This window comes from Hyperoodon ampullatus, assembly GCF_949752795.1.
Source record: "Hyperoodon ampullatus genome assembly, chromosome: 19".
Classification (NCBI taxonomy): Eukaryota; Metazoa; Chordata; class Mammalia; order Artiodactyla; family Ziphiidae; genus Hyperoodon; species Hyperoodon ampullatus.
Window position 1 is genome coordinate 5,158,782 of NC_136932.1, and position 27,618 is coordinate 5,186,399.

General features: G+C 40.0%; 1 protein-coding gene across 4 annotated transcripts in view; it reads right to left on the reverse strand.

The window, feature by feature from the left end:
- Positions 1 to 8,373: 8,373 nt before the first annotated feature.
- Positions 8,374 to 27,618, reverse strand: part of FBXL20 (F-box and leucine rich repeat protein 20) — a gene marked incomplete at both ends in the record, with an annotated part of 94,675 nt that continues 75,430 nt past the window's right edge. For 2 of the 4 annotated variants that reach the window (XM_079725211.1, XM_079725210.1), the window contains 9 exons: positions 8,374 to 8,481; positions 10,044 to 10,256; positions 11,259 to 11,315; positions 13,547 to 13,591; positions 14,746 to 14,806; positions 16,739 to 16,869; positions 20,246 to 20,320; positions 21,609 to 21,735; positions 23,366 to 23,461. In XM_079725211.1, the coding sequence (XP_079581337.1) occupies positions 8,374 to 8,481; positions 10,044 to 10,256; positions 11,259 to 11,315; positions 13,547 to 13,591; positions 14,746 to 14,806; positions 16,739 to 16,869; positions 20,246 to 20,320; positions 21,609 to 21,735; positions 23,366 to 23,461 (913 nt within the window). The remainder of the gene's footprint in view (positions 8,482 to 10,043; positions 10,257 to 11,258; positions 11,316 to 13,546; positions 13,592 to 14,745; positions 14,807 to 16,738; positions 16,870 to 20,245; positions 20,321 to 21,608; positions 21,736 to 23,365; positions 23,462 to 27,618) is intronic. The other 2 variants (XM_079725212.1, XM_079725213.1) reach the window with 1 other exon arrangement.

Sequence of the window (27,618 nt, forward strand, 5' to 3'; positions counted from 1 at the left end):
CTATATTAAGGTAAATATAATTTCCTATGAATGTTTTTCAAAGTTCAAACTTTAATTTTGTGTTTCACTTTTAGGCCTATAATCTACCTGAAAGTGATTTTCTCTGTGTGTTTCTTTTTCTGTGTAGAAAACCAATTTTATATTAAAGTACTTTTTAAAAAGGTAAGTGATTTTGGGCGGTATTTTATTCCACTCCTCTTTTTTCATCCCCTTCCCTCAAAATTTTTATTATGGAAAATTTCAAACATACTGAAAAGAGAAAACCCATTTGCATGCACTGGGAGATAGGCCAAGATGCCATTATTAATCGTTTACCCCATTTATCATTTACTGATCATCTTTGTTGAGTCCTAAACCTGGTGGCCTCTGGCTAGGGAAGGTAGGAAGGAGGAAGGATCTACACTGGCTGAATTAACAGGATTAAAGGACAGGGGAAGGGAAAGTCTGCTTATTGAAGTTCAAAGACCTCGAACTTGCCTCCCTCAAAAGCCAAGGCTGTGTCAATATGGACAAGGAAGCAGGCTTGCTTCCTTGCACCCCTGGAAGGGACTGTGGGACCCCGCTGGCCCCAGATGACCAATCCAGATTAGGCATTTAACTCATGCAGGATGAGCGGATTTCGAGTGAGGCCTCTGATTCCACAGGGCTCCCCAAAGGTGTTTCAGGGCACGGTAGATACCCTGAGATTTAAATCGAGGTTGCTGATTTGGCTCCACTGCTTGTCTCCACCAAAAGGATAGGGACCAAAGGCATTAGCCTTTGTGCATCTCTCAACCTAGGAGCCCCTGGCACAGACTAGATACTGAAATATACTGAAATGAAGCGAATAAAAGCAGGTGAGCGTTTGTTTACTATGTGCCCCTCTTATCACTTTTAATCTTCCCAACTCTTAAGCAGGTACTGTTATCCCCACTTTACCAACAAAGAACTGAGATAGAGGGGTTAACTGGCCAAGGTCAGTGGAGTGAGTTTGTTTAACCATTACACCACCCCCTCACTCCTTTCTAGTCCAGGTAAGGGCAAGGCTTTGCACAGATAAGGGACTCAGGTTGAATTGTTATTATCAAATTAATTAAGACAAAAGTCTTTTAGAAACTCTGAATTATTTTATGTCTTCCATTTTTCTTAGAAGCAAGTGGAGTGCAGGGTATTAAATAAAGGCTATTGAAAAGGTACTAAATAAAGATTATTAAACAATAAATAAAGGGTACTAACTAAAGGATATTAAAAAAAATAAAGATGCCAAAAAGAAGCCCCTTCATTCAGCCTCAGGAACCTTTACAGATCAAGGGTTCAAGGAAGTTAAGAATCACAGCTCCAAGTCAGGCTATTTCCGCAGTAAAATGAAAAGTCTTCACAGCTTATTTCCTTTAATTACATCATAAACCAAAAATTAGAACATACAGGAAACAATAATAGTTACATAACAATTTACTTTATATATTCATATATAAAAAAACATTTTTTTAAAATTTTTTATTTTTTTAGTCCAAAGATTTTTAAAGCAAAAGGAATCCTCTACTGCCACCTTGGATTTTATTTATTTTAAATAACCCTCCCTCCCTCCCCCCATCCTCAAGCGCCAAAAGTACTGGGTGGAAACACAGTCGCTTGGACAGCTAATGGAGGCTGGTGTTAAGTCACCATGTAGGGAACTGTGTTGGCCCCAGGGACCGGCTAAGTGTTGGGGCAGGCCTGGTGGAGAAACAAGCAAGCGGCAGCTCCCACACACCGAAGCTCTCACGCCAGAGCAGGCCGAATGGCTGGACAAGGCTTAGGCCAGAGAGCAATGCTGGGGATCAGACCCTGCTAGTCAACCATCCTCTGCATTTTACCCCTTCCTCAGGGGAGTGGGGATGGAGGCCGGGCAGTGCCAAGGGCGAAACAGCCTGGTCTGAAGATAAAAATTTCTCCCACAGCACCATTTACCCATCCATCTCTGTCCCCAAGTAGAGTCTGAAAGGCAGGGGTAGTCCTCACCGTTCTCTGAGCTCTGCACAGGCCCCGTCTCTCAGGTCTGTGCTCTCAGGGTCACTGGAAGGTGGGTCAAGGTGAGGAGAGCAGTTGGGAAATGACCGAGGCAGGTTACTTGGAAACAATTCCTGGGAGGAAAAAGGAGGCAGCCAGAATGGGAGGCATCTGAAGGGTGATCATAAAACAGGAATGGAGAAAGGCAAAATTAAGAAAGCCTTTCTCTCCCTGTAGTAACCCTTCGGACTGGGTAGTCACAGATCCTCAGGGGCCAGCTCTGAGAGCTGCAGCATGATGAGGAAAAAAACCCCACAAGCATCTTACGATGAGCCCCAACTCATGGATCTTATATATGTTAGAGGTTAGTGTATAATTTGGGGGTAGGGGAGTAAGAGAAGAAATCTCAGGTTCACCTCTTCCTGTACTTACTAGAAATTAACAGTCATAAGAGAAGCACAGATAAGAAATTATTTTTAAGGGAAGGAAAAAAATGATGTAAACCCAGAAAAGTAGCAGCAAAGGTTTCACTTATTACAGGTCTATTATATAGCACTAGGGAAGAAAATCATTCAAGTCTTTAGGGGGAAAAGGTAAAGTAATTAATCAAACCATGCCAGTTAGAGACTCCTTTTCAAGTTAGGATTTTCTAAGACTTTAGGTTCTCATTCGCTAGTGCCATAAAAAAAGAAAACACAAAATAGAATAATGACTTCAGGGGCTGAGAAGGGTTAGGCTAAGGTAAGAAACACATACATGTATGTGAGCAGCAGTGTACTAGAGATTTGAATGAATAACAACAAGTAGTATAAGAGACAGTGACAAGCTAAAGCTTAGTGGGGTAAATCTTTCTTCATCCACTTCAATTAAAAAAAAGAAAAAATCACTTCAAAGATTTCCCTGGGTTCTTGGGGATATGGCAGAAGAGAACAGGTATGTGTCTGAACACCTCTCTTCTCTTCTCTCTCCCTGGGGTGGGGATTCTCATTTACTGCCTACTTGCTCTTGCTCTGGTGAAAATCATGCCCAGAAGCCGATGGGAAGCACTGGTGGTGTTCAGTGGGGCCAATCCCCATCTGGATGACACTGGTTAGGTGTGTAGAAGGTAGAAGCTCTGCTTGCCACTAAGAAGGGCATGGAGTTCATGACATGGAGAGGAAAGTAAACCTACTCACATGTGAGGCAGCTGTTTCTACATATTCAGGACAGATGCTTGTACCTGAAGCAAAGTACCCCAGTTCCAGAACGGATTCTCTCCTCTACTTTGAATGTCAACTATCATTTCCCCACCCCAATTCATCAAAACAAGACACTGAAAAACACAGAAAATAAATAGGGTCAACTGATATAGTTTTGGTTGTTCATGGTTCTTTTTCCTAAAAGGGCAGTGAACCACCCTGGCTGAGGAAGCACTGAGTCTCAACACCTATGAACCAACCTCTACTAAGGGGTTACTCAACAAACACAAAAGGCAGAGACAGAGGAAGTTCATTATGGAATTTTCTTAACACACACTTGAGTTTGTCCAACAATTTTTTTCTCTGCTGAAAATTAAGGGTAACTCTCTTGGGCTCCAAAGATTCACTCAGACTCAGCTGAGAAGGTCTTACTGACTTTCCAAAGGATCAAAGGCTTCAGAGATGCAGAACTGATGTTCTTAAGAATAAAAATGGGCAAAATAGGTAGACTTGCCTTGGGAGGGCACGCGGGGGCGGGGGCGGTGCTGCAGAAGCCCTTCACGCAGAAAACTCACTTGCCTCAATTGGTAGTTTCTGGTAGGTAGAAGGTTTGTCCCAAGTGAGAGGGCAAGGCTAGAGCAGCATGTTCTTTGCTGGAGAACCAAGATGTTAAGTCTGGGCATCTGGATACAGCAAATATAAGCCAAATTTTATTCCCAAATTACCTGGGTTAATTATACCCTATCGACATGGTTGTATACAGCTTTCTGTATCTTCCAATCTTACAATTAAAATTTATGAGAGAAATAAAGGTGAGGAGAGGCTGAGACTATTAATTTCCCTCACTCTCCTGACACTTTAGTGTTCTTTGGTCCAAGATCATTGTAAGCAGGAGGGTTCTGCCTCAAGACCTCCAATGAAACATCCTACATGTCTCCTCAAACAAGACGACTAATTCACATGGCCTGGGTTTGAGGTGGTTAAAAATCCTAGAACTGGTGGGCAGATAGAGAAGGCAATCTTTGTATAAAATGTTCCGGAAGCTCAGAGCATACCACTGAAAGGGTCTGTCAGCCAGGATGCACAAGGATAGAAATCTAACCTTAAATCATGCACACAAGGAGGGAAAAAGCACAACAGTCCAATTTCCTCTCTCACTAGTGGCAACTGTCATAAGCAATCTGACTTTCAATAAACATTAAATGGACAAGGGTCCACCATGATCAAGTGTTCCTCCCCTCTAAACAATACAGTCACCAAGGATAGGCTGCCCACAGGCAGGCAGGAAACCACCTCTTCTTTCCAGGGACACTCTCACACTTCCTAACAACTTCAAACCAAGACAGGTTCCAATTCATACTTTGTTTAGCTCCCCCCATGGCATTAGTGGGTTATCAGGCCAGTAACAATGCATTTTACAAGGCAATTAGAAGAAATAAAAGAACTTGACTGCTATATAGCATTGTAGCTATACTGAACCATTCAAACGTTTGGAAAGCCCCAAATAAAGCATCATAAAAATATTTACCAGGTTGCCCTCTAAAATGTGATATAAGGAATATGAAAAATTTCTGACTGATATGTCTGCTAAATCAACTTAATGGATGTGGAAATTTATAAAAACCACTTAAGAAATACTTTTACATCCGCTAAAGAGCAGAATAGGAGGAGAAAACATTTTTTTACATAAAGCATGATGTGCTTTCACATTCCAAATACTGGAAACAGGATGAAGGCAGATTCTCTCATTCCTCATATCTAACAGTTTGATTTCAAATTCAGTAAGCAAACGTCAAAGATCACCCAGTGAACAATGGCCTGAGCTACATGACAGTTACTGAATTCAAGGCTGCCCAGGATAGTTTGCCCAGATCAGGATAAGGATCCAAAGAGGAAGCTAAACTGAAGACACGAGACAAAATTAGCAGCATTGCTGGGAATGAGATGGAAGCTTTCAAAATAGAGGGCAAGGATGGGTATAGGTAGGACGTACGAGAAGTCAATGCAAAAAAAAAAAAAAAAAAAAGCTGGAATCATCACCTTGATGCGGCCAATGAAGGTGTAAAAGATACTGATGATGCGGGCTTCCCTGGTGGCGCAGTGGTTGAGAGTCCGCCTGCCGATGCAGGGGACACGGGTTCGTGCCCCGGTCTGGGAGGATCCCACATGCCACGGAGCGGCTGGGCCCGTGAGCCATGGCCGCTGAGCCTGCGCGTCCGGAGCCTGTGCTCCGCAACGGGAGAGGCCACAACAGTGAGAGGCCCGTGTACAGCAAAAAAAAAAAAAAAAGATACTGATGATGCTAAAAAATGTAAGGGGAAAAGGCTGCTTAGGAAAGAGATGATCCAGATGTATAATAACTTTGAGGGCACCTTCTTACTTATCCCAAATCTCTTCTCTCCGTTCACTCTGTATTTCTTTTTTATTATTGAAGGCATATTGCGGAGTGGCTCTGGAGTCAGACAAATGGACCAATAAGTTTTTCCTAAGGAAGAGTTTTTCCTACATCTGTAAAGCCTTATTGGATTTTCAAGAGTGTCCCTGAACATGAGACAGGAAATACTATGTTCAGATGGCAGGGCCCTTGCACCTGACCAAAACTTACCACGTTCTGCGTTCTCGAAGTCCTGGTACATGTCATCAGCTGCCATAGGTTTTAGATTGGCATAAAAAATACACGTCCTTCCAAGCTTGATGGGCCAGAAGTTTGCTTCAGAAAGAAAGGAACAAGGTTCCTGCCTGACCACACACATGCCAGTGCTGCACACTCCAGGGCCTTTATTCCCTCACCTGACTCTGTTCTCGGCCCAGACAGGCAGGGCTCGCCTCCACATGGACCTGCACATGGGTACCCTCTTTGAGAACAGAAACAGCATTTCCAAGACCTTCATGTACTGGTGAATAGGGTTTTTTAAATAAAGAAGTACCTCAAGAGCTTCAACTATTGGGAAATTCGAATCCACACTCACTAATAAATCAGGGTTTTGTTCAGACACTGTTTTTTTTTTTTTTTTAAAACACTTGTACATTAGAGCAGCTGCCCCCTAAATATTCTTCTTTTTAGTTTTATTTGAGTGAGGACCCAGGGATCTGAATATTATCAACCGCATCTGGAAGTGTGTGTGCACATGTGTGTATCTGTGTATGTGCGGTATAGCCAGGAGAGTGGGTCTCACTTTAAAAAGTATATTCCTTATATGGTAATCTGAAAAGAGGATAAGGGAAGGGAAATGAAAAACACACATAATCTGAGCTTAAAAGGGCACAATAATAAAATGGGATTTAAAATAACTTAAGTGCTAAATAATGGTGGATAGTACAGATTCCTAGGACCTTTTCAACTGATTGCTTGTGGAAAAACAAATCACACTTTATTCTTACATATGCTGGTAGAACCAGCACCTACAGCATTAAAACAAGCCTGATAACAGCCTGGATCATGCAGAAGATGACCTAAGATTATAGTGGACTGCACATTAATGTCCTAAAAGACAAAAAGTCACCCTCCTAAGAATCACACAAGGTCTCTAACCTTGATGTTTAGAAGTCTACTTCTCGTACTTCAGAAACTCATTTTATTTCCCTCATCCTCCATGATTTTTCTTTTTTTTTTTTTTTAGTGGGGGGAGCTTCTTCTTTGATTCTGAGTCATGGGCACTAAATTCCCTGCCCTCAGCTCTGGTGACCAGGCTGGGAAGAGACACTGAAGCCCCTACTTCCTCTCAATGTCCTCTGTCTGCTGCCCCAGTGCCTTCACCTGGCTACTCTAGTATTTCATTCACAGAAACTCTGGAGCACAAGAGAGATATGGCTGACAGGTTCTGGTCCTTTGAGGCTCCAACATTAGATATGGTACCATCAACACTGACATACAGTTGACCAGCTGTGATAGGGTCATTCTTGAACCCCTGATAGGCTGAAATGGGGGGAAAAAAGAGAAACTACCCGGCTCGACTGCACAACTCCTCTAGCAGCATTCCTGCTAAAGCAGAACAAACCCTCAGAGACACAAATCTTAGATGCCACTGATCACACCTAGATTTCGGTGAATACACAACACATCTGAGCTTGGGTGGCGGCAGCTTTCAGGTTCAGTTTTGGGATCTGCCATTCCACCCTTTCCTAATAATGCATTTCTCTCTCCTTATTAAGTTAGATGGAAAGAAAAATGTGCAGGGGGAATACTGGGCGTATCATGCACATTATCATGTATCACAAGATATAACAGAAATCAAAAGGCAAGGTTTGTTTTCATCGAAATAGTCTTAGCTCAATTTCTTCTCATAATTTTTCTTGCTTTTGTTATAGTTTCCCTTCAGACTGGCAAAGATTCAGGCAGGGTCCCCTAATGGTAAAATTTAGAATTAAAAAAATATTTATTGATAATGTCTCTAAAAAATGTTTGGTAACCCCAACTAATCCTCCAAAATGCAGACTGTAAACATAACAACAGCAAAGGAGTAACAATTGAGTGTGAGTAAGCAGACTACGCACAGATGACAGACCGAGCAAGAGTGCAGGAGGGAGCAACAGAGAATGAAAGACAGGTACACAGTGTGCTACAGAAAGTGACAATTTGAGTGAATAAGTCATCACTTTGGGACCACAGCGATTTCAATGCAACCATTTAGGAAACCTCTGGGCCAAATACTAAAACACAGGAGGAGGAATGGACAAGCCTTCTTTGTGAGCATGCTCAGCATGTTGGCATGGGAACAAGGAAGCACAGAAGCTCTGTAGTCATCTTACAATGGATGGCTACCATTTACAGGATGCAAAGAAATCTTCTCTCTGGTCCCTGGATACAACATGTATTGTTTTTCTATGCTTTCCTTGACCCTGGAGGACTGCAGCTGCTGTTCCAAAATTGCCAAAGAAACCCCTTAACAAAATAAAGAAACCACAGTAGCAGTAACACTGGGTTTGCTGGAATGCCCCCTTCCGTCTACCTTGCTTCTGATTTTCTTCTGGGCACATCCAACAGGAATGGTTAAGTTTTACCAATCCACATGATAAAGCCAGCACAAACCCAATCCCCTGGTCACAGAGACAGAGTGGGTGGGGGTGAGAGCCGGTATGCGTATGTATGTGTGGCTCTGGGGATCTGGACGCTGCCCTCACTTTGTAACCTTTGCCCGGAACACTGGGGTCGCTTCCAATGGAGATCCATGGTAACTCTAGAAGTGTCATTAAATACTCAGTTCACCAAGGCTGACCACCTCCATTGTCATAGGATGATGCAGCATCTGCAGAAGCGCTGTCTGCTGCCCCCTACTGATGGGGGTGGAGTGACAGGTGCGAAGTAGGCGTGGACTTTAATATTGGGTAAATGGGTCTGAAACAAGACAGAAACATTACTAAGAGAGAGGGCTTAAACAGAAAGAGCAATGTTGCTTTTCAGAAAAACCACTGAGGGCCTGAGTGTACATGAGGGCAGGGCAGAGGCTGAGCACAGACGGGATGTTGAGAGACCTGGGTTCTACTTTGTACCATCCCACGTTATTCTAAAAGACCAAGAAAGCTCACCTAACTTTAGTAACTGCTTCCAGGATAATAAAACTGGGGAAAAAATTCATGCTAATCTTCACCTGTCCCAAAGGGGTTCCCAGAGCTGGAAGAAATTATATAAGCTTAAAAACTTAATTTTTTCCAAGCCATTATGGACAATGTTTCTTCTGATATTTTAAAAAAACCTCATTATCCTCTTGTAACAACATGTTTCTAATTTTTACTACATAGTTTCTAAATTCCTACTATGCTCAAGGCACTGTGCTAGTTACGTAAAAGGGCTGCAAAGATGGTCAAGATGGAGATCCTGAACGGTGGGAAGTGAGACTTCTTTGTAGTGCGGATTTGCATTGCCCGTGTGCTTGGTTGGCCAAAAAGGGTGTATGCGTTTTTTTCCTGAATATATTAGGGGACTTATAGTCTAGACATGCACATAAATAGCTAAATTAGAGTGTCAAAGTGCTAAGTGACTCTTGAGGATTCAGAGGTGGAAGAGACTCCTGACAGCCAGGCAGGTCCCAAAACCCTACTGTACGTAGGCCATAGAAGACGCTCTGGTTGACCTGTGGCTCTCCGGCTCTTTTGGTGTTGAAGAGATATGGGTACAAGGCCTCCCCACTGCAGTTCTGTTCTCAGTCCTCTAGGTCTGAAGGGAGAGGTGGAACTGAGGTCAACTGGAACTCACGATGAAGTGTGCTGCTCCGTTATGCACTCAGATGCCATAAGGCCAACATGGATATTTTTAAAGGTTGACTGTAAGGGCCAAATGAACACAGTGCCTTTCCCACAACAGGTGTCAAGCAGATGTTCCAATAAATGTTTGTTGAGCTGAATAATCCAACATATAGATTCATCCAGTCTTTTATAAGCTCCTTGCTGGCAATCTGTCTTTTAGGCATTTGGCTATACATGGGTCTCTCTATTATGAAGGATGGGGCAAAAGGAAAAGGTAAAAAACTACGTGATCCATTTGTTGCCTTAAAAAAATATGAACCCCAGCAAAACAGTCTGATATGAAGGGAAATACAAATTAAAAGTTTAAATCCCATTTAACTAAATATTTTATGTTACTCCTTTTTTTCCTTTAGAACCAAAATCTGGCATGTGCTTTTTTGACTCTGGGCATGTTATTAGAGAGACTCTGCTGGGAGGAGATCTACTTTTCGTCCCTTCAGTGGGTATTTTCCTACCAAATATCTGGAACAACAGGTAAGAACTATCTACCCTTAGGTTTACTCTCCATCTTTTTTTCTCTTTGCTGAATGTCCACATAAATATAAATAATCACAGGAATCTAAATCTAAAAAAAGGAAATGCAGGGAAAAAATAAAGAAAGAAGGAAAGGGTGCTGAGAACACTAGAGCCAGAGGGTGATGCCACCATCTTTACCCTGAGTCTCTTGATTCCAGCCCGTGTGATTTGCTGGCAGTCATAGAGTTCTATCCGCTCAAGGCTGTGACAGCTCTTCAAGTGCTCCAGGGATGCATCTGTAATTAGGGGGCAGTTGTCCAGTTCAATCACCTCCAGCTGGTCATGGGCGCAGGCCCCGTTCCCCAGGTGACGAATTCCATCGTCTGTGATCAGCTCACAGTGAGACAGACTCTGTAGCCAAACAGAGCAAGGAAGGACACTGAAATATTTAATGGCATTCTTCTACCCAGAGGCCTGTGTGCAACCAAAAAGAAGAATTTTCTGGTTTGAGTCTGAAGTATATGGAGCCATCACTGGAGCCATGTGGTGAAATAAAGAACACATACTAGAGTTGATGGGGTTCTGCTTTTGACAATCAATGATCATTTCTCTGTGTGATTCTAAATATATTTTGTGAATTCCTATAATGACTGTGAAATAGTTGATAAACAAAGAATCTCCCCCCACGCTCTCCACACACAAATTATTGATACTTTTCTTCTCTACAGGGACAAGTGGGGCTCAAGCTTTTCCTGTAAAAAATTTTCTGGAATTTGGACTAAATGTTGAATACCTGGTGCAGGGGCATGCCCAAATAGTTAATTAACCTAAGATGACTCTTACAGCTGTAAGATGTGGTCACCTCTTCACTTTACGAGTTTTCCTTAAATCCCTGGTTCCTCCATGCGAAACTCAGAACCCTCGACCGAAACATAGTTTAATGTGCCACAAAACACCAAAAATAAGCCTAGGTACAGAATAGTCAACCAGAATGCTTTCCCACAGTGTTACTAGAAGCAGTAGCAGAGAACGACCCCTAGTAAAGCCTTGATTGGTTCTACTTTATAGGAACACTTGGTCCCAATGTGAAGCAAACCGTATTTCAGGCCATCTCATCTCCTGGATCTCTGGAAATTTAAGCACTGTTCAGGCTGGAGTCTAATTCATGTGGGAGCGAGAACTCATACTCTCCATGTCAGTTTTCAAGCTCCAAGCATTGATACAGAAAATGTTTAACTTTTCCAGTTTCTATCTCAGTTTCTCCCTTCACGCAGGTCCTCCCTTGGTCCTCTGTAAGTTGACAATTTGGAGAAATATGCTTTCCCCAAATGGTAGCCAGGCACCAAGATGAAAGTAAGAGCTGGGTTTTGATTAAATCCAATAGATACATAAAACTTCTACCGTCAAACTCACCAATACTTGAAGTCGAGGACAGTGTATAGAAAGTTGGATTAATGTGCTATCTGTTATCTGAAAGAAACATATAAGTTTATTTTAGGTATAATTCCAAAAAACTCATAGGTCATACCTCATTCTTGACTACACTAGTATTTTAGACTGATATCCTGATATAGATCATCAAATAACAGAATTGTAAGGTTGAAATCCCATCAGCTACCAGAACCTGTTCTTCTTCTTCTTTTTTTAAAAAATAAATTTATTTACTTCATCTATTTTATTTTGGGCTGCATTGGGTCTTCGTTGCTGCATGCGGGCTTTCTCTAGTTGCGGCGAACGGGGGCTACTCTTCATTGCAGTGCACAGGCTTCTCATTGTGGTGGCTTCTCTTGTTGTGGAGCACGGGCTCTACGTGCACGGGGCTTCAGTAGTTGTGGCTCATGGGCTCCAGAGCACAGGCTCAGCAGTTGTGGTGCATGGGCTTAGCTGCTCCGCAGCATGTGGGATCTTCCCGGACCAGGGCTCGAACACATGTCCCCTGCATTGGCAGGCGGATTCTTAACCACTGCGCCACCAGGGAAGCCCCAGAACCTGTTCTTTGAGAACCTATCCAGGCTGGGCTTAAACTCATCTAGTCATCTTTGAACAGGTCTGTCGAAAATTGTTTGTTTTTGAAACAAATGAAAATGTGTTCCCTCATAACTTCCACCCACTGGACTTTGTTTGACCTCCTTAGAACCATCACAGAAGTGAATCAGAAGACACTGCTCCATGAAAGAAATTAATGTAGGAACACCCTCAAATTTTTAGATATCTGGCCCATATTTTTATAAGCCATGTCATAACTCAGGATTGATAATTGGCATGTCAGGTATTTTCCCTAAGGGTGGCAGAAAGAGGCTGCTGCTGGGTTAACTATGAACATTCAGTAAGGAAGAACTCCTGAAGGAAGAACAGCTTTTATAGTTATCTTAGGATGGAGAGTAAATCAGCATTTCTTTTCAAATTTCTCTCCAATTCTGAGATTGTTGTTATAATACACATAATTTCACAGGGGCTAAGAAATGGCAGGGGTGGGGGACTGGAGTGGGCAGGCGTGTGCACATCACTCAGAAGGACTAACCCTGGAAAGGACACACAGGACATTTAGGCATGTGCAAGAAACAGATGGATGTGAGTAAGTTTTACTTTAATAAGAACTAATAGGGGGGCTTCCCTGGTGGCGCAGTGGTTGAGAGTCCGCCTGCAGATGCCGGGGACACGGGTTTGTGCCCCGGTCTGGGAAGATCCCACATGCTGCAGAGCGGCTGGGCCCGTGAGCCATGGCCGCTGAGCCTGCGCGTCCGGAGCCCGTGCTCCGCAACGGCAGAGGCCACGACAATGAGAGGCCCGCGTACCGCAAAAAAAAAAAAAAAAGAAAAGAATAGGGACTAAGTAGTGTCCGGATAACAAGTAATTTAGAAAAATTGGCGTCTATAGTTATTGAAGTATCCATTAAAAAAATTCACTGTTCTATCTTCTTTTTAGGAGTCCCTCTTTAAAATTTCTCCCCAGCCAACTAATAAGCTGAAAGCTCTTAAAATGGGTAATAAAAAAAACTGTTGATAAGAAGCTAAGTCTGCCTGCCTGAAGGGCAGGGCTCCATACAGAGGTGGGTCTCCAGGGTTAATGATGTAAGGGGCGCAGTTGGGTCTCCAGGGTTAATGATGTAAGGGGCGCAGGGTCCAGTTAAGCTAAGAAGGGGCAGTGATATCTATCACTGTGCTGGGCCTTTCATTATTTATTAGCATCATAACCCTGTAGGTCTAAGGAAATATCTTAGTATCTTTTTTTTTTTTTTTTTTTGTGGTACGCGGGCCTCTCACTGTTGTGGCCTCTCCCGTTGCGGAGCACAGGCTTCGGACGCGCAGGCTCAGTGGCCATGGCTCACGGGCCCAGCCGCTCCGCGGCATGTGGGATCCTCCCAGACTGGGGCACGAACCCATGTCCCCTGCATCGGCAGGCGGACTCTCAACCACTGCGCCACCAGGGAAGCCCCTATCTTAGTATCTTTATGGTCTAAATGCCTGAGTCTTCTTTTTTTCCAATGGCAACCTTATTGATGGCATGTATTTTCCTAGTTCCTTAGCAAAAATACCATGAGCACCTCTGCTGGTATGCCCGGAGGACACCTCAATAAATGGAGAGTCAGCAGTGCTGCAGGCTCCCCACTATACTAGGGTAGGGAATTGAACATTCTGATGTGCATGTATTGTGTAAGTTTCTATCATACTATATTTCTGAGTAAAAATCCACAATCTTACCTGAACACACTCTTCCAGGTCCATCTTTTCAAGCTCATGGCAATTCTATAAGATACAAACCCAAACATTACAGTACAAACATTTAAAACTGGGAAAAAATTAAGGTCAGAAAACTAAGAAGTAGTATTAAATAGACTGATGAAATCTTAAGAGCTTCAGTGTTGGTGTCATTCTTATATCACTTCCTGCCTTATTCCATTAATTACACATTTTTTAAAAAAATTTATTTTTATTTACTTATTTTTGGCTGCATTGGGTCTTCGTTGTTGTGTGCGGGCTTTCTCTAGTTATGGCGAGAGGGGGTTGCTCAGCAGTTGTGGTGCAGGGCCTTAGCTGCTCCGCAGCATGTGGGATCCTCCCGGGCCAGGGCTCAAACCCGCGTCCCCCGCATTGGCGGGCAGACTCTCAACCACTGCGCCACCAGGGAAGTCCCTAATTACACACTTTTAAAAGGCCTTTATCACCGTGAAATTTCTCGATTATTCCACACTTAAAGTATCTAACATCTTAAAAGTCCAAGGGAATAAATTTCCTGAACATTGATACTGAACTAATACAGAGATCCTTTCAACCAAAAATAATTTAATGAAAATGATTTCTTTGTATTTGTATCAAGGGAATTTGTATGTCCTCATCTAGTTATGCCATGGGCTGCCCCCCCACCCCATTAGAATTCCACTGATCTGCCTGAAAGCAAATGCCCTTCCCATGTTCCATTACACTGGTCAAAGATGGTATAATTTTAAATACTATTATTATACAGTGATTTACAAACCCCTCCATGTATTAAAATCTTGTGGAGAATACAGAAAATCTCTTAAAACCTCTCCATTTAAATCAGGCTTATATATTTCTTTCAACATTACTCTCATCCACCAGTTGCATACCCAATAACCAAATAAGCTTCTTTCAAAAGCACTAGGAAATTCCCACTTAGTTTAACTTATAATCTTATGAAGAGGCGGAAAATCAAGTCTCACGAAAGAATGTCATGGTCTCCAATGCACGTCTGCCTTTCCAGAGCAGCTGCCTGTAGCTGCAGCCCAAGGACGCTCAGGAACACCAGCCACAGAGACGTCTCCCCACATCCTACACCCTCAATTCTGCTGCCATTCCACATTTCCCTCATTGCTCATTCTTCTGAAATAAAAAAAAAAAAACCCTGAACAAAACCTACAGAACCTGAAGAAAACACTTACCCTGGCCAGAGTGGTAAAGCCTACATCTGTTAGTTGAGAACACCTTGCCACTTCTAATATTCTGTTAAAAAAAACAAAGTGAAAGTCAACCCATTGGTCCCTGAAAACTGGGTTTATTAAAACAGCAAGAATTTAAGAAAACAACCTCTTATTCCCTAAGGACTATATGACACGGAGTTACATTCACAGCTAAGCAAGTCTGTATACAGATCTTGCTATTCATTTTCATGGAGTCTCCATAAAGTGGTCCTGTAAATACCACATTTTAGGGTGATGCAATCAGAAGAATATAATAGAAGCTTGTAGTTAATGCCAAAATGCATGAGAAACGCATTTAAAAGCCTTCTTGATGGCATACTGCTTACCCCCAGGGGGCAGCCTGCTCCTAGAAAACAAAGGAGATGGAGATAAATACTCTGTCTCAGTTAATCTGTTGCTAAAGTAAATTATTCTCCTTCCCTATTTTACATGTAGGCTCACTAAGATTTAAATAGCTTTTCAAAATACTATGAAGGGACTGGTTAATCATAGGCCTGTCCCAAATACGAAATTCCATACTTATGAAAAAATACCCTTCAGCTTCCTGCCTCCTCCCACAGGCTCCCTGGGAGGCCCAGTGGAGAGGGCAGCTGAGCCCCTATCAGGAACTGCTGAACACCACCCTAAATACCAACCACAGGGCTGGGGAATCAAAAATAGTAGCTCTTCTTTGTGAAAAGTCTGGTGGTGTCTGCACGACAGTACCAAAGAACATTGTATGTTTGCTTACAAATTACTACAGAAGTTGAAAAAAAAAATAAAGTTAAAGTATAAGGAATCATTATCAACTGACAATCAATTAAAATACTGTATCTAATGGGGAAGTATGACCTGACTGAACCCAACTTTTAAGTATCACATTTGAGAGCCTTTCTTTTCTAACAATAAAATAAACCATGAAGGAGAATGGAGCTGAACATCCCTGTCTTTAAAACAGAAAAAGGTACTATGTAATATTTTTTAGAGAGAAGACTGGCTACCTCCTCAGCTCCTGGAGAGTATTCTACTCTAGGCTTCCGAGATTACGAAGGCCCATGGCCAGGTGATTACAAAAATGTTTTAAGAAAGTTTTTATTGGTTTACAATGATTCTTATGTGTAAGACAACTGGTTTCATAGGTTCTGGAGCTGCACTGCCTGAGATTGAACACTTGCTCCTGCACTTACTAACTGTGAGACCTTCAACAGGTTACTCGACCTGTGCTTCGGTTTTCTCACCTATAATCCAGAGATAATAACAGTGCTTATATGGTGTTATGATGATTAAATGAATTAATATTTGTAAATAATTTAAAACAGTGGCTGATGTTCAATAGATAATAAGTACAATATAAGTTTTGTTTTAAAGAACAAAAAAGTTATATGGGGATTATCCCTATTTATTACAAAATAGTGTGCTGTGTGCTCTTACAAAATCAATATGGGCTTGATACCATGTGCATGCTAACACAGCATTCTTAGTAAATATTCAGCCAATCCTGTATTTAGGTAGAGATGAGGAGCCATAGAGAAATAAAGCTTGCTTTAAAAGACCATCTGCACAAAGGAGGAGCTGTTTTTTCTCTTTAAATACTCCCTGCTATGTACCTGGCATCATTACCACAATATAAATGATCACAGGGTGGGCTTCTAAAAACTTTCTTCAGAAAGGAATTATATGAAAGCATTAATAAGAGAAAATGTCTTTATTTCTTTTCTCAAGTAATGTGATAAAATGTTGATATTTTTCTAGTAGGGATAGCCAAGAAGCAGAAAATGAGGACTACTACCCCCTTGGTTCAGGCCAATTACATGTAATCAAATGAGGTACAAAGCAAGCAGGTGCGCATCTGAAAGGGTAGTAGTGGCCTTGTAGTGCCTACCTTAAAAAATTCAAGGTTCCAAGGAATAAATATGAGTGAAGGAGGCCACTGCTCCTTTCCCCTGATTTTTTGAGATAAACAAGAAATGTTTACCTAAGCCGTGGGCAGTTCTGGCCTAAAGCGTTCAGGATGGCGTCTGTGATGTTGGAGCAGCCAGAAGCACAGAGGGACTGTAACTTATGACACCCTCTGCATATAGTAATGAGACCTTCATCTGTGATTTGCTAAAAAAAAAAACAAGAGGGAAAACCCCACAGTTATTAGTAACTTGGCAGAAGATAAAGACAGAAGAAAGTTACCTCTGTGAAATAAGTGCCAAAAAGAAATAAAAGCAGATTTGATATTAACCATGCAGCAGACCTAAAAGAAAATGAATACACTTTGTTTCTTCCTTCCAGTTCCTTTTGATTTACTTTCAAGAGAATCTGTGCTCATTTCTGGTGCAAAGGGAAGAAGCTATAACAGGGTTCTTTTAACCTAATGGGACTGACAAAACTGGGAACAGAGGGGGTGCATCATGGTGTAGGTTCAATTAAATGATTTTAAAACCTAGAAAACAGATAAAAACAGCAGTATTTTAATAGTATAAACGCATTTACAAGTTCAAAATTGATACTGATATTGTTACTTTAAAAAAATGAAACAACCTGTGGATCATAGCTGTAATCTCATATCAACCATAAATCCATTTATTTCTAAATTTTAGTTTTATAATATAAAGACTATCCTACATGGAAACAACCTAAATGTCCATCGACAGACGAATGGATAAAGAAGATGTGGCACATATATACAATGGAATATTACTCAGCGATAAAAAGGAACAAAATTGAGTTATTTGTAGTGAGGTGGATGGACCTAGAGTCTGTCATACAGAGTGAAGTAAGTCAGAAAGAGAAAAATAAATACTGTATGCTAACACATATATATGGAATCTAGAAAATTGGTACTGATGAGCCTAGTGGTAGGGCAGGAATAAAGATGCAGATGTTGAGAATGGACTTGAGGACACAGTGGGGGAAGGGGAGGCTGGGACATAGTGAGAGAGTAGCACTGACATATATACACTACCAAACGTAAAGTAGATAGCTAGTGGGAAGCAGCCGCATAGCACAGGGAGATCAGCTCGGTGCTTTATGACCCCCTAGAGGGGTGGGATAGGGAGGGTGGGAGGGAGGCTCAAGAGCGAGGGTATATGGGGATATATATATACGGACAGCTGATTCACTTTGTTGTACAGCAGAAACTAACACAACATTGTAAAGCAATTATATTCCAATAAAGATGTATAAAAAAAAGACTATCTTAATTTAATGGAGATAAATAGTTGTATCCAACTCAAATATAATTTTGTATGTTTTAAATTATTATTTTAAATTATTTTAAAATGAAAAAAGAACACAAGAGATGTTACATTAAAAAAAAGATGTCATATATAAACATCTTAACATGTTGGATATGATCAGCACTTTAATTATTCCTGATAGATTTGCTTATTTTGTGTAAGCCTCAGAATAAGGCTCTCCTGTCATTTCTGTTTAATCAAACAGTATTCTTAGGTTGCAAGGACAACTGAAGAAAAAATCAAACTTTAAATATTCACTGCTTAAATCAGTATGTTCTCAGTATTATAGAACTGAAACAACATACAGATGAAAAATGGATGCTAAGGCAGATACAAGATCTGTCATGAGAATAAATTGATGAGGCATGTAAACATGTAGAAGTACCTTAAAGTGCCACACAAATGTGACGTACAGTTATTACTAAACAAGGATAACTGAAAGAAATATAAATAAAGAGAGAAGCAGCAATCCATAAACGTGCATATTTAGCAGGCCAATGGAGTTTGTGTCACACATTATTAACAAAATACTGGGAGGGCTGTGCTGCCTTTTCTTTCTTAATGTTTTGAAGTCTATAAGGGATTACTGAGGAAGAAAGTCATATTACCAATAGTTTAAATTGTTAAAAGAGCAAAATCTACTAAACTTTTATGTTTTCAAATTAGTCAAGAAAAAGAGACGGCATTAAGTGTGTACTTTGGTCACTTCAATAGTTTTGGGCAGAAACTTCAAGAAGTGTCATGAATGCTGAGAATCATTTCATCACATTGTACAGAATGACAGAAGGAATGACTCATGCCCTATGATCTGGGTGAAGGTAAACAGTAAAATAAACATATGACAGAGCTGGTTCTTTATGCTTATCAATTGGTTTCTGTCTGCTGGAAGGATAAAGGAAATGAAACTAAAATGGCAAACGGTAGGTATGGTATGTATGTATTTATATGTATGTGTGTGTGTATGTACATAACATATACCCACATACACAGAGTGCACATGTGTATATTTATGTATGTATATAAATAAAATCTGAAGATGTGCAAGAACAGTTTTTTCCTGTCACTGTAAGATGACAGTTTCGTGTTTACAATAGCTGTGTAAGATCTTTCTTTCAGGCCAAATATTTGTTTCATAAATGAAAGTAGGCAAATTCTGGTAGTTAGCAACTATGGAAATCAAAATATCATTCCTTTAACTCAGTCTCTAGGAGCCTCTGAAACAGATCGCTATCAGCACCATCCCTTAAGGGCTGGGAGGGCAGGGTGTTTATTTATTATTATTTTATTTATTTATTTATTTTTTGCAGTACGCGGGCCTCTCACTGTTGTGGCCTCTTCAAGCTCCGGACGCGCAGGCTCAGCGGCCATGGCTCACGGACCCAGCCGCTCCGCGGCATGTGGGATCTTCCCGGACCGGGGCGCGAACCCGTGTCCCCTGCATCGGCAGGCAGACTCTCAACCACTGCGCCACCAGGGAAGCCCCAGGGTGTTTAAATTGCACAAAACGTGGCCCTATATGTGTCACCTTTAAACTAAACAACCACTATGCTCTAAAGTTTCAGGTGACCAAACAAGAAGGGGAGAGTATTATACACAGAAGGCTTAGCAAAAACAAAGAAAACCCTCACCAACGTTTTTCATTGCTATGAGAGGCTCTCACTCCAAGGCAACACACATATGCAATTTTCAAGGCAAGAGGGAAAAGCTAAAGGTGTATTGTCAATGTTCTAGGATCCTGAATAGTTTCAGCAAATTCTCTGAGCAAAATTCAGGGGGTTTGGGATAGACACAAAAAAAGCTGATAGTCTAAACAAGCCAAATGTGAACTACAAATACTACTTGAAAATAATTTAAAGAGTACATTTTGCTTGTCATCTGCTTATATCAATGATTCCCAATAGTCATTACTCCCTGATAGATGTTAGTCAGTGTGACTGCAATTAATTTACCAAAAATATTTTAAATGCCGAAGTCTGTGAAAAATTTACTTCTAAAAAGTAGAGTTTTCTTAAGTAGAAGAGAAAGGGGTGGAGCTACAGTTTAGCTTATTTGGAATTCTGTATAAGCTACCCTCTATCTCATCTATGTCAAAGCCCCTAGGGGCAAGTACTGTTGAGCATTTAAGAAGTCATCTATGATTACTGCGTCCCCAGGGTTGAAGTAGACAAACTACTGGTCTTTATGACTGAAACTCTTACAATAATATTATTGAAATGAATTACTAATACAGAAGAGTTATGGGAAGGACTGCTTACTAAGCAAGTCTGCAAGTTCAGAGTCACCAGTTCAGGACAGTGTGCACCTATGTACTTGAGAGCTTCATCTTCTAGCTAGAAAGATTAAAAAGAGAGAAGAAATTATTACTGACATTGTTTAAAATATTAAAACCTTAAATCTTAAAGATTTAAGAGTGTACACATTCATCAACACATTCTAAATATAGCCAACCAACTTTCAAAGGAAAAATTGAACCAGAAACAATGAACAATGATCATATAAATGTGTAATTCAAATGGTTAGTACAGTTATCAGTATTTGTTATCAGTTCTGACCACGTCAAATTCATATTATCACCAAATCAAGGGAAAGATAAAATAAACATTGCCTAATGTTTATGGATTTTTCTTCTGATAAATTAAAGATGCCTTGCAGCATTTTGCTGAGGGATTTTGAAACTAAAATAACCTTCACATTGCTACGCTCCCTGTAAAGTTTCTTAACAGCAAACTTTTGGGAACAGGAGCTGAGAAAGAAATCTGTAGTTTATCTGCTGCTGGAAGATCAGTGCTATGCATACAGTGCGGAGAACAGATGGCAAGTCATTGACTATAATGATGCATCCCAATCAATATTTTTCAGGATTCCATAAATAACCAGGGGCTCAAGTTGTTGTTTTAAGGCGGTCATACTTTCAAAGCTCTGTTTCAAACTGTGGGAATCCTCCCTTCATGGTGAAAGAATGAGGGCATTTTTTAATAGAATACAAGGCATGGTTTTAGCAACCATTAATAAAATAAGGTAATAAGACCCTAGCCCTACTCTCTCAGTCACTTCTAAACCCACTCTTGATCATTTCCTTCCAGGTGTTGTTACCATATCAACTCCTTTTTTTTCCCCACTGTAAAATACTGAGATATTAAAAATTTTAATGACAAAATATGTTGGATTTGTGATGTGACTGGCAGGAAATAAGCATCAACACTGTAAAATGTAGGTTGCTGTATACTTGGCACATTTAAGAAAAGCTCTTGGTAGTTAAACAACTAGTGGAAACTGCCAAGACTGCCTTCCTTGCCTATCCAGTTCAAGGTCTCAGGCAGTGACAACGTGACAAGTTGTCTTTTCAGATTAAACTACATGAAACCCTTCTTGCCTGCGGCACCTGCTCCGTATTACACTTTTGTCTTCCCGTCTTGCCTCCCCTCAAAAATTTATCTTTGGTCAGGCAGGTGTTAATTCTTCTATTTTTTCACTCTAGGGAAAACCCTTTAATTTTTGGTAAGCATGGGTCTTTGGTCAGTAATACACAACTACTACGTATCTCTCAAGCCAACATCTTGGGCTGCCCACCAAGTTCATGGTGCCTCTATCATTCACAAGTAAGACAGGGAGTATTACCTGTGTGCAGCCTTTTAAGAATAAGGCTTTAAGACCTCCACAGCCTCTCACTAGTGCTTGGATACCATCCTTGGTTACTTGGTCACACCAGGAAATGTTTAATTGCTCCAACAGTGGACATCCCTCACTTAGGATAAAACAAAATGAAACAAACATATGACTAAATCCAATTCCAAAGGCACCAAAGTCTCATTTTATTGGCCATCTAGTTGGGGACATATTTACTTAATGTAGATTTAGAATACAGGCAATTCTGTAACAAAAGGTGCATTTATCAATGCTTGTGGTGTTCATGTGGGACTACGTCACTAGGAGGGCTAGCTCAAATCCACCTTAACTAACAAGCTCAAGCACAATGCTGTTTTTCAGATACATTAGATTTTTACGGAGGTTTATACTTTTCAAAGTATATTCTTTTTACACTTATCACAGATTTTAACGGTCTCTATATAGGAAATGGAAATTAAGCGACTTGTTCAAGTTAACAGAGTAATTAATGAAGAGTCAGATTCAAACTCAAATTCTCTATCAAATAATTCAAGTACTTATCAAAGTAATAATGAGGCCATTTAAACTTTAAAAAATTACAAAGGATCTGTAAATTCTCTCTCTTGGGAAGTATCTAGGGTATAGTTTCCACAGGCTGAATTTAGGATATATTGTATTATTAGATCTCTGCCTTCTATCAAACACTAGCTTCATCTTTGATCTTTGATTTCACATTTAAACTATGGAAGAATCCCAAGCTCTATGGCATTCTTTGGAAAATACTGCTTTAATTGTTTTATAAAATAAAGCCAGGGGATCTTGGTTCAAGTTCATTCTTCAACATTAATAGTGTGACTTCAGGCAAGTCACTTAGGGAAGCCTGACAGAACCTCTCTTAAACCAAGATTAGCAGTAGCCCTTCTATGTTCTCCCCAAACTAATGCACTCAATTCTACCATAGCACTTATCCCGCTGTAATACGACAACACATTTAGTTTTTTTTTCTTCTACGATACTCTGAGCAACTTAAGGGCAGCAATAGTATCTTATTCAGTTACCTCCCATGGTTGAATCACAGTACCCGGCATTCAAAAATGTTTTAGATTTTCTTATCTGTAGAGTGTCGGTCCTATCTACCTCACAAGATTTCAAAATAAATGAGACCATTTATGTGAATTACTTATGAACTATAAACGCTGCTATGCTATCTTATTTGTTATCCTACACCAGCCTTAGATACATGTGTTCAGTGCTCATAAGGAAGGTATAGGAGACACATTTTCAGATTACTTACACTCTACTTAACTAAACTTACATTTCGTCTTTTAATGGCTTAATTCTTACTATTCATAAATGTAACTAATACATGGCACCATGATCTTTTATAAAAGGCTGATAAAAAAGTAAAAGTACAAAGACATTGGGCATTTCACCCTCCTTTTAAGATATATCTTTTTGTAATGTACTTTTAAAAAATACAGTAACATTAAAACAATGAAAACTTACTGAGCACTTACTATATATACAGAATCCTGCTAAGCACTTCATTCATGTACAAACTGTACTATTCTGTTCAGAAATCCTAGTTACCTCCATCATTTCACCTGAATGTGTCCTGTAATTTGGGCAAGTAATAAAACAAAAGATCTATTTTGAACTACAGTACGTATCTATAAAACATAGTTTCTTTCAATTCCAACTTCATTTTAGTTAATAAAAAAATAAGTATCTGTTCTGATTACTGGACATTCTTGTTGTAAGAAATTTACCTCAGAGCTTTTAGAGACATGTTTGTTATTGATGTACAGGAAGCCAAGTCAAGGTGCCTGAGTTTGGAACAGAACTTGCTAAGGCTAGTACATGTACTGAAAAATGGAAAAAGGAGAAAATAATGAATAAACAAATAAGAACACATCCTACTAAGGATATTAGTATGATATACCAATATCATACACAATTCTCAATAAACAAATAAGAACACATCCTTGGAATATCATACATGACTCTCACGTGTTACAAGAACTGTAAAATTTCCATACCCCAAATAAAAGCAGTTATAAATCCAGGGACCTTTCATGCTGAGGAAGAGGCAGGTTCACAAAGGAGAAAAAAAGCTGTGCTGTTTATGAGAATGTGCATGAGGGGAAGATGGTGCCTGATTCACATTTGGAAATGTTAGTAGCTACTGACAGCAAACTACATTTGTGCTGATAAGAGATCTACATGCATTTTGTAAATTCAGGAACACCAGAAAGCTTGCTAGTACCTGTCAGCAAGTGGTGAAACATGAAGCCCAAAACCTCTGTCTCTGCTCTTTCACTTAAATCTCTTTCTGCTCAGATAACCTTTTGCATGGCAGTAATGAAAAAATCGTATTTTTGCAAGGTATACAGAGGATGGACCAGTGTTGGGCTGAAACAAACTAAGTTATGTAAATTACTGCCTGCTTTCCTTTATGAATTCCTTAAAGGCTCTTTTCCCACAGTGGTCAAGTTCCTCATTTAAAATTTTTTTAATTACAGAAAATCTCAAATATACTCAAGAATGAATAACAGAGAATGCACATGTACCATCATTAACCTTTGACATTTATCAATATTCTACTATTGTTATTTCATCTATTTTTCTCCTTTCTTTGTTCCAGTATTTTACAGAGAATCCCAGACATATTATTTTACCTGTAAATATTTCAGGACATATTTCTAAATAAGGATTTTAATTCCTTAATGTCTGACACCCAGTCTGTGTTCAAGTTTCCTCAACTGCCTCATAAATGCCTTTGTCAAATTGCATCTTGTGGTTTTATTTTGCAATTTTGTAATGAACACTCTTTCTTGTGTTTGTTAACCATTCATCTCTTTCCTTGGTGAAATGTCTAAGTGCTCAGGCCTTTTTAAAAAAAAATTAATTAATTAATTTTTTTGGCCATGCAGCGCAGCATGCAGAACCTTAATTCCCCAACCAGGGATTGAACCCATGCTCCCTGCAGTGGAAGCATGGAGTCTTGACTACTGGACGACCAGGGAAGTCCCAGGCCTATTTTTAATTGGATTGCCTTGTTATTGATTGTAAGAATTCTCTATATATTCTTGATACACATCTTCTTTAATTTCTCTCAGTAATGTTTTATAGTTTTCAGAGTAGAAATCTGGCATTTCTTTTGGATTTATGTTATCTGCCAAAAAAGACAGTTTTACTTCCTTCCTATTGGTATGCTCTTTTTTTTTTTTTTGTAAACGTATTGCATTGGCTAGAATCCCCAGTAGAATGCTGAATAGAAACTCACTTTGCTCCTGACTTTAAGGTAAGGCATTCAGTCTCTTACCATTAAGTACACTGTTAGCAGTAGGTTTTTCATGGAAGCTTTTGATCAGATTAAGGAAACTCCCTTCTATTCCTAGTTTGTTGAATTTTTTTTTTTTTTTGGCTGCGCCTGGAGGCTTACAGGATCTTACTTCCCCAACCAGGGACCAAACCCGGGCCCTGTCAGTGAAAGTGCTGAGTCCTAACCACTGGACCTCCAGGGAATTCCCTGTTTAAAATTTTGATCACGAATAAATGTTGCATTTTGTCATGTGCTTTTACTGTATCTAATGATGTATTAGTTATCTACTGTTGCATAGCAAATTACCTCAGAAATGAGCAGCTTAAAACAATAATTATTTATTATCTCATGGTTTTCACGGATCAGGAACATAGGCACAGGCAGCTTAGCAGGGTGACTCTGACTCCGCGTCTCTCACAAGGCTACCATCAAGGTACCACTGGCCACAGCTGCAATCATCTCAAAGGTAACTAGGTACAGATTCCCTTCCAAGCTCATTTAGGAGGATGCTTGCAGACCTTAGACAATCTAATTCCAAGCTTACGCATTTGGTTTTTGATAGAATTCAGGTTCTTGCTGGCTGCTGGCCAGAGACCTCAGTTTCTTGCCACATGGACCTCTCCACAGAGGTACTCACAACAGGGCAGCTTGCTTCCCCAGAGCTGGAGAAGAAAGTAGAGCAAGAGAGAAGTCACAGTCTTTTTGTAACCTAATCTCCAAAGAGATATCCAATCTCTTTTGCAGTATTCTATTGTTAGAAATGAGTCACTAGGTCCAGTCCACGCTCAAGGGGAAAAGATTACACAAAGGTGCAAATATGAGGAGGTAGGGGTTATTTGGGGGTCATTTTAGAGGCTGTCATAGTGAGATGATCATGTGGTTTCTGTCCTTTATTCCGGAGGGCAGTAAATCTCACCAGCTGCCTATTTTTATATGGCCACAAGACAAGGATGGTTTTGGCATTTTTAAATGGTTGAAAGAAAATCAAAAGAAGATATTATTTTGTGACATGTGAAAATGAAATGAAATGAAAATCTCAGCACCATGCAATAAAGTTTTATTGGCGCACAGCCATGCTCATTTGTTTATGTATTGTCTGTGGCCACTTTGTAAAACATTGGCAATGTTTGTAAAACATTGGCAGAGTTGAGTAGCTGTGACAGAGACCATATGGCCAAAGCCTAAAATATTTCCTTATCCAGCCCCATACAGAAAAAGTTTGTTGATCTCTGCTTTATTCTACTAATTATTATGAACTATTACATTAACTGATTTTCAGATGTTATACCACACTTGTATTTCTGGGATAAATCCCACTTGGTTAAGATCCAACCCTTTTATATGTTGCTGGATTCAGTTTGCTAAAATTTTGTTAAGTACGTCTGCATCTCTGTTCCTGAGGAATACAGTAGATTTCCTTTTATTGTGATATCTTTGTTTGGCTTTGACATCAGATATTTCTGGTATCAGAAAAATACTGGCCGGAGAGAACAAGTTATGAAGTATTTCTTCTTTTACTTTATGAGTGAGTTTGAGTATTGGTGTTATTTTTCCTTTAAATATTTGATGGACTCACCAGTGAAGTCATCTGGGCCTGGGCTTTTTTTGTGGGACAGTTTTGAATTACTGAATTTACTTGCTCTAGATCTATTCAGATTGTCCATTTTTCTGTTGAGTCAAATTTGGCAATCTGTGCCTTCCCAGGAATTTGTCCATTTCACCTAGGTTGTCTGACTTGTTAGTATGAAGTTATTTATGGTATTTACCTGATAAACATTTCATCTGTCTTTTGGCTAAAGTACTTAGAACTCCTTCATTCCTGCTTTTGATAATCTGAGTCTTCTCTCTTATTTTCTTAGTCTAGGTTTGTCAATTTAAAAAACTTTTTTCAATGAACCAGCTCTTGGTTTCATTGATTTTATTACTGTTTTTGTTTCCTATTTCTCTGATATCCAATCTAATCTTTATTTTTTTCCTTCTTTTTTGCTTTGGGCTTTGCCCTTCTTTCTATTTTCTTAGAGTTGAAGGTTGTTACTGATTTGAGCTTTCTTTCTTTCCTCTTTTGTGATATAGGAATGCAGAGCTGTATCATTACCTTGGCTGAATCACATAAATTTTGGTAGCTTTTCATTTTCATTCAGTTCAAAATTATTTAGAAGCATGATGCTGAATTTCCAAATACTTGAGCTTTTCCCACATTTTGTTCTGTCGTGAATCTCTAGTTTAATTCTCTAGTTCTGGTCAGAGAACACATTTTGAATGATTTTAATCTTCTTAAATTGATTAAGACTTGTTTAGTGGCCCAATCTATGCTCTATCCTGGAGAATGTTCCAGTATGTTTATAAAGAATGTTTATTCTGTAATCCTTGGGTGGAGTGTTCTATCTGCATAGTATGCATTTTTCCATCTGTTTACTTTCAACCTATTTGCGACTTTGACTCTAAAGCATGTCTCTTGTAGACAGCACATAGTTGCATCTTGCTTTTTTTTTTTGGCTGCATTGGGTCTCTGTTGCTGTGTGCAGGCTTTCTCCAGTTGTGGCGAGTAGGGTCTACTCTTCGTTGCGGTGCATGGGCTTCTCATTGTGGTGGCTTCTCTAGTTGTGGGCCACCGGCTCTAGGCACACGGGCTTCAGTAGTTATGGCACGTGGGCTCAGTAGTTGTGCTGTGGGCTCTAGAGCGCAGGCTCAGAAGTT